Source organism: Pseudomyrmex gracilis, unplaced genomic scaffold, assembly GCF_002006095.1.
Source record: "Pseudomyrmex gracilis isolate BER0280 unplaced genomic scaffold, ASM200609v1 scaffold_9, whole genome shotgun sequence".
NCBI classification, from domain to species: domain Eukaryota; kingdom Metazoa; phylum Arthropoda; class Insecta; order Hymenoptera; family Formicidae; genus Pseudomyrmex; species Pseudomyrmex gracilis.
This window is the reverse complement of record NW_018020593.1, coordinates 1505359-1518297: the sequence shown is the minus strand read 5'-3', so window position 1 is coordinate 1518297 and position 12939 is coordinate 1505359. Positions and strand designations below refer to the sequence as shown.

The 12939-nt window shown below is 35.8% G+C and overlaps 1 protein-coding gene across 4 annotated transcripts in view; it reads right to left on the bottom strand.

The window, feature by feature from the left end:
- Positions 1 to 12939, bottom strand: part of LOC109861318 (circadian locomoter output cycles protein kaput-like) — a 63184-nt gene that overhangs the window by 7845 nt on the left and 42400 nt on the right. For all 4 annotated transcript variants that reach the window (XM_020440931.1, XM_020440912.1, XM_020440908.1 and 1 more), the window contains 3 exons: positions 4009 to 4175; positions 3571 to 3644; positions 3395 to 3493 (listed from right to left, as the gene is read on the bottom strand). In XM_020440931.1, coding sequence (XP_020296520.1) covers positions 3395 to 3493; positions 3571 to 3644; positions 4009 to 4175 — 340 coding nt within the window. The remainder of the gene's footprint in view (positions 1 to 3394; positions 3494 to 3570; positions 3645 to 4008; positions 4176 to 12939) is intronic.

Here is a 12939-nt window from a genome sequence, read left to right as displayed (position 1 = left end):
CTTATTAAACTAAATAAAGAATCTAAAAAGCCGCAAAGTCGAATGCAATTATAAATATCGTAAAAGATATCTCTTTATTTTCTACTCATGCATGTATGTGTTTAATTCTGAATTGCAACAATGTTTAAGAATATTTATTCAAACTGGCTAATAAATTTCCTTCTTTCCTTTTAGTCTCTTGATAATAATGATATATAGATCCAAGTATATTCTTCCTTTTGTTGTCTATAATATTCTCATCGAGTTGGGTCTTAAAAAACCCCGAGAGCTTCTTGCGTGAAGGTTGTAATAATCTACGTCTTTATTTTCTTCCAAAAGCGCTAAATTTAGTTGCTTGGCTATCGTTAGAGCGTCCATACGATCCTTATCACCACCAAGGGACTCTTTCGCTAACTAATATACTCGATTTAGCTTTAGGGAATCCGTAGACTTTGCGAAACGCAAAAAAACTCGTATATACATACTCGTACGTGTACGGATATCAAGGTGAAAATGCTGCTTTTATGGATTTACATCATAATTTACTCGATCATGCATTACGTTCGCGCGATTGACACAGTCCGCATAGATAGACTCAGCAAATTCATTTCACTTCGCAAATATGAAAACAAACGCAAATCATTAATGCATCTAACTCGTAAGTATCTTATTATATATCTCTCTGATCTTTGTGTTTCAAGGAAATTATCAAAGAAATCTTTCGTAGACTCACGATTCAAATTTTAATTAAAAATTCCAGTCAAAATTACCGTAATTAATGACGGGAATCTCGTAAAATATTTGACGATAATTTTTTCTGCGCGGTAGGATACTTTTATGCGTAACGATTCTCAGATTTTACCCGCAAACATTCACTGAGCCGCACGTCAACATTTTTATTCTGTTTGCCCTTTCTACTTTTTATTACGACATAGTTCAGGTTGGTCATTTCACAAGTTTGCTTAATTATTCACTTTTTCTTGCGTCCCTGTTTTTATTTTAACAATAAAAAATATGTAAATTAGAAAAACAAATCAACGTTAATTTGAATTTGAAAAAAGGATAGTATTTTATATCTTCTATTTTTCTTATAGTATATTTATACTTTTTTTAACGTGTGATACTTCTCTACATTTTCAAAGAAATTCGCGATACGACGTATCGGTTTTGTTCACATTTTTCATTCATTTAACATTCAATATTTGATCAATGGTGCACGAGTCTCATCGATATGTACATCGTCTTCCTTTTCTCAATTTCATATATTTGTACCGATTCAGAAAGAAAATAAAATATTATTCCGAAACATCATGCGTACAATTGCGCGAAGCCTTTTGGTAATCCCAGAAAACGGTTGATTTCGCCAGAGATGACGATGCTGCGTCGTCAGAAAAAAAAAAAAAAAAAAAAACTCACAGGCAGCAAAAAGTGATGCACTCGTTATATATCTCAATATCGATCGAGCTAATTATTCGCCTGCAATATACGCCGCTTAACATCTGCAGCAGATAGTCGGCCCAATTTCACCGCAAGATATATACATACTTAAGGGGATCCTAAACTGACGATCGAACTCCGTCGTTTTACCGATTGAATTTACAGCTTTTGGCGTCAGATCGTAGTAATAATTCTTTAATATAAAAAGTTATGCAGTTTGTACGTAGAAAACAAACTGCGTCCCGTTTTCGGAACAACATAAAGAACAATATAGAGCTCTCAGAAATGCGTTTAGAAACCTAGTATGAATAAATAGTGTGCGTGAATATTTTCAGAACAATATTGGAATACACACACTATTTATTCATCATTTCACGCACACTATTTATTTACACTAACCTTCTAAAAACAATTCCGAGAGCTATATAATTGTTCTTTATGTTGTTCCGAAAACGGGACGCAGTTTGTTTTCTACGTACAAACTGCATAACTTTTTATATTAAAGAATTATTACTACAATCTGACGCCATAAGCTGTAAATTCAGTCGATAAAACAGATTCAGTTTAGAATCCCTTTAATAAAAAGACAAGCGTATTATTCCCGTTAACGGTAATTACTTGATCCGTGAAATCCGCGTTCAGTTAATTAAATGCTCTGTTTTGCGCAATGATTTTTTTGCAGCATTTACCTTGTTTCCGTTTGGCACAAATTCGCAATTCCGGAAATTTTAATTTCACATCTCACGTGTATAAATGTACATATATGTATTTATATATGTATGTTTGTACATATGTGTATGTGTATATGAGAAATATTGGTTATTTCATTTTTCTAACACGACGGCGATACGAATAAAATCCGCCGAATAATATTTTAATATTGGTAAAACGCGACAAATATATGTAAAAAATATATTGTACTTTATACAGTTTGCAAAAGTTTCAACATAATTACTATATGTCGCTGAATCAATATAAAATGTTTACATTAATATTATATAATAATTACATTATATATAAAACATTTTGAACGTGCGAATTTCTGTTTATTTAAATATTTACAATCACAAGATCACAACAAAATTTCTTTTTGATTTCTTGTTCCGCGAATTGAAACGTAAATTTTTTTGCCGGGAAAATTCATCCCGTGATATTCATCAGATCAGATTAAACGTATGAATTTTTCGCGGAAAAGTTGCATGTGGATCCAATGAATAAATTATCAGCCGGGGAATCATCGCACACTTCATTTGCGCGACAACTGGAATTTTTCGCGTTGAAAACAGGCGCGCGCGCGCGCGCGCTACAATCTTTTCGCGAGCAATTGCGCGAGTAATTCCCGCATACAAATACATACGAAATAAACGCGGGGATATTGGCAGGTATGTTACGTTTCAACCGTAACGCAAGCAAAAAGGAACGGAGGGCAGCACAGCGCATGGTTGCCATGGGAGCGTATTTGCGTTGCACGCGTTCATTTGATCGATAATTCCTAACTCCCTGAATACAAGGGTAGGTCGGTGCTACAGCTGCAGCCGCAAGATCGCGATCGCTGTTCTCGCTCTCTTTCTCTCTGTCTCTCTGTTTCCCTCTTTTCCCTTCCTTTACCTTCTCATTGTCGCCGACGAGAATGTTATACCACAATATAAATGTGCCGTTGTAAAAAAAAGCTACGCAGATAGAAAATTTCGCGACATATGAATAAATAGCTAGTGCTTTCAATAGTTTTAAAGTGAACACTTCAAATACTTCATCGAGATTAATACTCACATGACATAACAAACAATCTTGCGTATAAATAACTTTTAACAAATACAAAGTAGCTTTTAAGAGCCAACACGCAGAAGAAAAGCGATATGTTGAAGAAATAAATTGACATTGAACAAACTCCACGAAAATTTTTACGCCTTGAATATAATAGTACGTATGTATCAATACGTATTTATCAGTTCTGAGAAATAATAAAGACAACGCTTACTTGAACATGGCCAAGATGTTGCTCCACATGTCGACTGACGTATACGATCTTTCCCGTTGTAGTGATGACAAGAAAAAATCCATTGGAGCCAACAATGTGCTGTAATAATTTACAAAGTAAAAATCCCGTGCATCTGTTTGGTGTGTCCAAATCCATTTGTCAAAACATATACTTACATCAACGAAATATTGCTCCAAATCGAAATCGACAAATTGCCGCGGGAGAAAATTTGTCGAGCCACTTCCGAGCGCTGTAAATAATGCACGTGCGTGATTGCGAATTATGTTTTTTTTCTTTGCCAACACGTGTAATCACGGACTTAAAAAACAAACAAACAAACAATTGATATTCCATACTTCGTATCTCAAGAATGATATTGATCTTTTCTATAACATGTAATAATTTCTCGATTTGTTTAAAATCACAACAATAAAACAAAATGCACCGCGTCAATGCGGTAATAAACTAAATGTTATTTTTCGATAAACTAACAGTAATAGTAGGTAATAGTTAGGATCTAAACACATTTTACGATAACAAAAAGTAGTAAAAACACAAATAAATAAATAAAAACATCACATACTGAGGAAAAGGATCTAGAGATCGTAACTTACTATATTGCGTTCTCAAGAAAGCAGCGGCCAATCTCAAGATAGAGATCTTGTCCATCTTCCGAGAGTTTACAGCGACGATTGGCACGAGAGCAGCCATCCTCGCAATATTGGTATTGAGATTGTCACGGCGTTGCTTCTCCGCCATGTTGCGCGACGCACGTGGATTGCTGTAACAAAAACGGAGTCGATTAAAAGCGACATTCACAAATTAGGAGAGTATAAAATATATCTTTTCTGTATACCTTAATTTATGAAAATCACTTTTTGTACTTAATGTATGCGTGAGTTCCACATTTCCATAAATTACGATTTTTTATAATAAAATATGTTGGCATATATTTTGTATGTTAATAATATGGATATATATGCAGCATCTATTTATCGACTCTACGTATTTGTAACAATTTAGATTCAAAAAAATCTTATTTAAAATCCGATTCAACTTGATTTCCATTTTATGTTACAATAAAATAAAAGTTTGTAACAGATAATTACAGAAACATCTCTACGCAAGATAATTGTTTTTATAATTTCACTCATACACAATATGCGCAAATTAATAATTATAATACACATACAGAGGTAAATGCCGTGTAAGTTGGTGCTAAAGAAATACACTGACTTACAAAATCGATCGGATATTTAATGACTTTGTTGCAAACATATTGTACCGATCGACATACACCTTCAACATATATCCCTTTACATGTGAAATCACGCTTCTCTCTTTTGGCAACAAGCCGGATACGCATATTGTCGTGAATAGAACACGACAACGACTATGTGGTTCGGTGGCGCAGTTACAATGTTGTTACAATGCGGTGTCTCTAAAAAGGATTGAAGCGCGCATCGTCGAGATGCCACGCGGGATTCTCTCTTCGGGTTTGAAGTCGGATCAAGGCTACCGAAGTAATTTAATCAATTTGCGATTCTCTCATAGAAATCGCGGCACGCGCACGCGACTAATTTGTTTCTACGTAGATTTCGCTAAATCGCTCAAATCGTTCGCGAAAATGAAGACTTAATTACACGAAAACGGCATCGAATTAATTCGTCGCTCGACGTATCGCTTGAGAGAGAAAGAGAGAAAACCGATGATACTTTGGCTTGGTATTCGTTGTTCGTTGCGTATCTGGCAAAGAGTCTATCTGGCAGATTGAAGTATCTCGCGGTATAGAAAATAACATACAAGCATGCGCGGTCGTATATACAAACAAACCTATCCGCGATCTACCGCAACATTAATCACCAGAGATAAAAAGCGGATAAATCAAGGCATGCATATTCGTTCAATATTATCGCGAACGAAAAATAAACTTTTGAAGTTAATTTTAACAAAATTAACTTGAAATAAGAACGAAACTAATAACAAAGTTGCGTTATAGCGAATATTAAATAACGCGCAATAAAATATAAAATGCACATATTAAAATAATGGCACTAGAGAGAAGATCGGATTTTGGAAAAATGCGAAGAGAAATTAACAGAAGTCTGTTTTGTTGATAATAATCGCCGTCAAGTAGAGAAGATGCGAGCACAGGTGATTGAAATATGTACTATAATATCGATAACGCAGAACATATGACATGAAATGTGTGGCATATAGAGTACTTGTTTCCCTTTTAATCGATTCCAGCGAATGTCACACGAAATGTATAATTATAATAAAACGAAATAAATTAAAACATTGCGACATAATCAGCTTTACTCGCGAGCAGAAGAAGTCGGCGTGCATTTTTCATGTCGCCACCAAACATGTATATTCCGACGTCATAATAATGTAATAATTACGTAATCAAAATGGCGCGGAAATATTTTTCGTCTGTCGCGCGACAGGCAATAAATATGTAAGTTAGTCGCTGAAAACAATGACATAAAAATTCAACATTATCGTCGAACGCAATAATGCGATAATAATACGCGGGATAATAGCATTGCGTATAATTTTATGCGAAGTGTTTGCATTTTCGCGATGTTGAGGCCAATAGGTTCGAAGAAGCGAAATAAACTTTAGTCTGTGTGTGGTTCGATCGGCATAAAAAAAACCGACGGAAAAATAGAGGTCGAAAGTTACTCCCATCGATTAGAGATCTAATTAAGCGCGTCTCTCTCTCTCTCTCTTTCTCTTTCTCTCTCATCGCTACGCTTCGTTTCCGTCGTGCGAAAAAAGTACGATAAACGAATCTGCTCGACCGAATATATGTAAGGCCGACGAAACCTTGTTGGACAGTGACGTAATCGGCCAATCTTTCACGCTATCCTTGAAAACCGCTTCGTTCACATTCACCAATTTGCCGCGTTGCAAGTAGATAATATTCTTCAATAAACAAGTCTTTCATCATCGAGATACGTTAGAAGAATCTCGAAAATTAAGACAGATTGTGAGTCAGACTTGAGTTGGCTATCCGCGAAATGTTATATACAGTCGAATGATCTCCCTACGCATGTTCCACCACGCTTCTTTGCGCAAGTTACATCACATCTGCGTTTTATTCACCTTGTTTATCGCGTCAGGCTATCGCGAACAGAATTAATAGGACCTAAAAAGAAATAAAAGAAAACAAAAACGGAACATTCATTTACAAGCAGTAATAATTATATACACGCAACGCCTGTGAAATATAAAACGATAAATTCATTTTGGGTTGTAAAATTAAAATGCCGAATAATTTTCCAAGAAACATCCAATTTCCAAAAATGATAATGTTCAATAAAACTTGAAGACACTTTCAACATCAATGTTTTTGCGTGTTTGTCTATTTCAAGAACATTATTATAAAAACAATATGACTGCAAAAAACATTCTTTTTTTCCAAGCGAACAAAACAACATCCTTTGATATTTTTATGATACTATAAAAGACCAAGATACATTTGCTGTCATTTATCATTCGCTTTTTTTCACTTTGTCATTCACAATAACTATTCTCTGCAAATGAAATTATAACAACCAATCATTGATCCGTTATCCCCTCTGATATTAGAAACAGAGGTATTATGTACCTGTTCAACTAAAAAATGGAAAGATTGATAGATCGACCTCGAACCAGTTATATAAAAGTAATGTGGAAATATATCGACTTTGCATATTATATCAAGAAAGCTTGATTTAATTGACAGCTCTCGGACAAATAAATAACATGTATTTAACTTGGTGACTGTGTGTAAAATGTACGATATAATAATTTGCAACTTCTTATCTTTCGCGAGACACATTTTGTGCGGAATTACAGATAATATAAAATATATCCCGTGTTTGTCCGCGAAATAAACTAATCTAGAGCAGCAGAAATTCTTGTTTGTTGACGTTTCATCATCCATAACATTTTTTTTTCTTTTTGTACCTCTCCTCACGAGTATATGTACGTGTAAAATGCGAAAATTGTGTGGTATTACAAGTTGGATAGATTATGACCAATTTGACGAACTTGACGCACATTGTTAAGTGTGAATAAACTTTCTTAATAAAGAAGTTAGACACGCAAAAGTTTTTTGTTGCGTTTATTGTACGTAAGATTAAAAATAAAATTACGCAGCTTCGAGTTTTTTTTTTTTTATATAGATTCTCTCTCTTTCTTATTATCATTGAGAAAGATAAAGAGAAAATGTTTTCAAATATAAATAAATATATAAGTTACAAAAATAATAATCACACGGCAGTTAATATTCTACAACAAGTAACTCGTCAAAACACTTGTAAGCTTTAAAATTTATTACAGTAACAAAACATTTTAAGCATAAATTTAATTGCAAAAAACATCTTTTTTCAATCCAATTTTGGCTAATTAAGATGTTTTACGGTGCCGTTTTACTTGTAATACATTTCCGGGCCACATATAAAATATAATAACGAAATAAAGACGGTTCTCTTCAAAATCACGGAAACAATATGTGGGAACTCAACGGTAACAGAATAGAAATTATCCGGAAGCAAGCGCATAATAATTAACACGTGCGTGAATTTTAAATCTTGTCAAAAAAAGAAAAAAAAAACGATCTAGGCGCTTATTCTACACGGGACGATAACCGAGCAGAGCTGCGACGATAAAGCGCGTATAAAGCGCGCGTTCAAGTATAACGATATCACGTCGTGATTGAAAAGTTTCCTTATTGATTAGAAGAAAATGAATGCGCCGACTTCTAAAATCTATCCAACTCAAGTTCATGGTCAAAAGAGTTTCTTACCGTCACGTACCGACCCAATTGGCTGATGCGTACTACACACTCTCGACGGTAATTTGATCAATCGTTTCGAAGACGTGTCCGCAAAAAACATCTCAAACAATGGCATAGAATAAAAATAAGAACATTTTGTGTTGCAAGTGTTTTTACGCGAATATAACCAAGATACTTATTATATTATATAAGCGCGTTTTAATATTCTGCGGTTTTTATTTAAAAAAAAATTCGAGTTTTGTCTGATTTAATTAAAAATATGTAACGTACCTTCTTTATAAGATGTACAAAGCGTGTATATATCTATATTTGAACTAAAGGATTTTTTACGCCTTCTTTATCATTCTTAAGAACGCCAGATTTTCGACTCATTCTGATGAAGAAAAGTTTTGGCAGTACGGCTTTTGCGAATGAGGATCGGAGGAAGGTCCGCGCTTCTACGAGGATCGATACGAGAGTTTGCTACCCTCCCGCAACACAGCTCGTCGACTAATACACGTATTCAAGGTCGAGAGAGAGAAAGAAAGAGAGAGAAAGCAAAAGCGAAAGCAAGAGAGAGAAAAAAAGAGAAGAAAAAAGACGCTAAATTTTACGATTTTTTAAATTAAAAATTAATTATTATACAAAGTTTGTATTACAAATTCATTATGACTTTTTTTATATGTTTGTGATATAATATATTAATTTTTCTTATTGATTGTGACCTCTCCTTCGCATAATGTTTTTCTTGTATAAAGTGTCTGACATAATTTTCAATTTAAAGATAAAAACACTCTATCGAAAATAATTTTTACTAAATTAATTCACTTGTTTTCGAAAACTGGTGTCTATAAAATCTCATATGAACGTTTGCAATAACGAAAATAAATAATATGTTTATAGTTCTCGCGTAATTGAGACGTCTATTTGTTTCTATATTTATCAGTTACATAATTCACCTCTCTCTCTCTCTCTCTCTTTCTCTCTCTCTTACCAAGAATATTATTATATTCTTGGTAAGCGCAAACGAGATAAATGTAATCTATTCTACTTAAGCCTTTTAATCACGTTATATGTCTATGTCTAATGTTTCTAAAGTGAGATGCTGATATTAAGTTCACAAAACAATGCAGTCATTAATTTTGTTCACTAAACAATTTTGTTTCACTAAAATACACGTGACATCATGTATGCAATTTTTATAGACAAATACATAATTTATATGCGAGATATCAATGATAGAATAAAGCAATATTTTAATATTAAATTTCGAGAAAAAGTTCTTCTGTTTTATATCATTATTCATTGCACTTTAATTTATTCTCCAACCATTCTTTATCCCGATAACATATACCGTAATAATTAACGATAATAAGCCTGATATAATAATACTTTAATAATATTTATTGTCAAGTCTGATTTTTTTATCAACTCAAAAAAATCTGCTATAAAAATTACGATAATTTTTATACATAAAAAAAAAACAATGATGCAATTATATTAAACAGACTTAATGATCTGAATGTTAAATAATATTTCAAAAGAACTTGCTTGTGGAATATCATGGCATTTGGGCACCGCTGTTGCGAAATTCGGGCGATGCCGAGCAGTTACGTGTGTGCGCCATAGTCCTTCTTTCCTCTCTTGTACCCTCGGCAATTTAATCTCTCTCTCTCCGTCTCTTTTATTCCTACCGCAGTCGTGGCACGCAAGCGGGACCGCGTCCTGCCTCACTGCGAGCTCGCGTAAGCCTTTCGAATTCGAAGCCCGGTCAACAGCCTCCGATTCTCTTTTCTCCCTTCGCCTCCCGCACAGCCTGGGGCCGTTTCGTTGCTTTTCTTGCCTGTTCCTCTCATCTACCTATCTCAGTTCCGTTGCTTCTCTCTCTGATTCCTTCTTTCTTTCTCTTTCTCTCTTTATCTCTCTCATGTCCTCACACATCGCTGCGAAACCAAATCTTGATTCTGCTGCGTATCTCCCTCTGATACTCCGCATCTTCCCCAATCCTTGACCTTTTCCCTCTCCTTTAGGTTCAGGATAGTATCGTAAATCAGCCTCCCTTTGCTCGCCGAATTTTATCTCTCGACTCTTCTTTCCTCTCGGATCCAGCTGTAGACTCTTCTTTACTCTATATGTATGTACGACGTAGATATCTATATATAAAAGTTTCTCTCTCTTTATCTCTGCACTTCCATTCCCACCAGCGTCTTTTTCTAACTTCATCCTAATGACGTTTTATTCGTAGCCAATGTTCTTTTCTTTTTCGCACACTCGCAGTACGTGTGCTCTGATGTCCATTCTTGCCACGCCCGATCTTTCTTCGCCTTACATTTTCGCCCGTCACTAAATGTTCGTTCATTTCGCTTCTCAGAGATGTCGAGTGGAGTTTTGCTAAATTTGTTCGCACTGACGGACAGCGACGCGTTCGAGAATTATCGGTGACCGCCATTTTTGGATAAGAAAACCAATATGAAGGGGATTTATACGCAAAAAAAGCAGATCGGAAAATGTCCCACTGTTGATATGTTCACCGCATAGACGCGAAATTTCCATCTACATCCTTTATCTCGCGTGTACACGAATAACACACGGAATAAATTTCGCGACTCGACGGGAATAAAAATGGCAGGCACACGGCGATCAATGTCAAGACAAGCGCAATACACAACCGGTTTTGAAATCGCAGTTTCTTTCTAATATTGCAAATGCATAACTATTATTATCTCCCATCATTGTATTAAATACACGCACGAACTTTTTCATTTCTTACTCTCATTATCTAAAATTATAGTTTCTTTTTTATTGTTACAATAAAAGAGCATGAGAATAAAAAAAATTGCGTTAATTAAGTCAAGCAAATACATAATTAATGTTATAAGTAGAATTGTATAATTTAGTAAATACGGCATGTGTCTCTCTGTTGTATATAGACAATATGTTTGTCATTGTCTCGCATACGCACGTATGCATAATCACACATTTACTTCAATAGTTAGACCGATGAAAGCTGTCTGTTAATATTTCAGACAGTCGCAGATCAGGATGAGTTCATCGATTGAATATTTACAACGATGGGAGAGTACACATATAATATTAGTCCCAAGTATATCAATTTTGCTGAAACGATACAAGTTATTTAGAGCTCATCGTTTTGGCACATGTACATCTGGCGAACACTCTCATTTTCCATCAAAGTAACAAACATTTTGTAAATTCCATGCGTGTTTACACATATTTTAACGCAAGAGACATTAATTCGATATGACATAATATGGGGAGTGTTGTAACAGCGACCTAACGGAGGAGAGATAATTTACAGGAACGCGTTTTATTGATCCCGGACGCGCGAAAGCTACGGCGCGAAAACGGAGAGGGAGAGAAGCGCTCGATATTTCGGCCTACGGATTATTCGAGAGAATCCCTCTTCTCTCTCTCTCTCTCTCTCTCTCTCTGTGTCCTTTTTTCTCTCTCACCATTTTCTGCCTCTTTCCGTCCCTTTTGCTTTCGCTCCCTCTTTCGAGCTCTTCTCTCCCTTTCGCGACTATCATCCTCCGACTCGACTGGTTTCTCTTCGCCCTTTGTGTCTCGGAGCCACCACCGACCATCGACCATGACCATCCTTGCATCGCAGTACATTGAGAGGGAAGTGGTTGTCAGCCTTGTGCGTATAGTCGCTCTCAGTTTCCGAATCCCAGGTCGCAAATCTCTTCCGGGTCAATACATTCGCGATGCGAAATAATAAAATATATACAAAGTGCAACCTACGATTTCTTCGCGCGCATCACGACTTTCTTTTTTCCTTTTCCGTTCTATTTATCGTTTTGCGCGAGAGTGAGAAGCGGGAAATTTAGCATTGGCTCTCTTGGCAAACGTTTCTCTCCTCATATTTCTTGCACTTTGATCGTTAAACGTGTGTGAGTGTACGTGTAGAAGAGCTTGTGCAACATATGTTTGTACAACAGAAACCCGGCGTTCTGTTTTACGTATCTCATCTCACTGAGATTTTAGTTTTTAGTTACCACCTCTTACTTTTCGCAGTCACCACCTGGCTGTGATCATTTTCGTTGTCAAACTGCCAGAAACAGGCGGGTTTCACGAGAGTTATATGAATTCTTTTCCTCAACATTTATTCACGCAAAGCTGTTCTCAACATTAGTGAATCACGAGAGCGCTACATGTAGCACGACCGCGTGTAAACGACATATTGATTTTCTTACTACCGTAGTATTTCACGAGATCGCGCGCGCTTAATCTCCGAATACGAAACTACTCTGTGTACAACAATGTCACTTGCGGAAGATCGATGATGCCGCGCCTTTTATTTCGTGTAAAAAATTTCAATTGCGCGATGCTTCAGCGTTTAAAAATATTAAACAAATTTTCATCAAAGTTATTTGATTAAATTACAATAACGTCTATCTACGTCTCAACAGTCTTGACATCATTTTCATTTTGTATGTGCGTATGTGCAAGAGTCATCTCTCTTAGAGTTATTTATCCACATTAAGTAACGGTTGAAAAACAAGTGATACCATTGATAAAACTCTTTGTTATCCGCATTACGATATATGTATATATTATCGTGCGTACGCTATGCGCATATTTCGTCTGCCTGTATTAAGGGTGTAACACCAGACACACCCTACCGCCGCTCTTCGATCGAACGTTCCCTCGCGTTCGGTCTGAATCAAGTTTAACCATGACCACTCCTCGGCAAAGTGCGTAAGGGAAGAGAGAAGCTCAACCTTCGCGCTGTACTGTATAGTCGCGAAATATC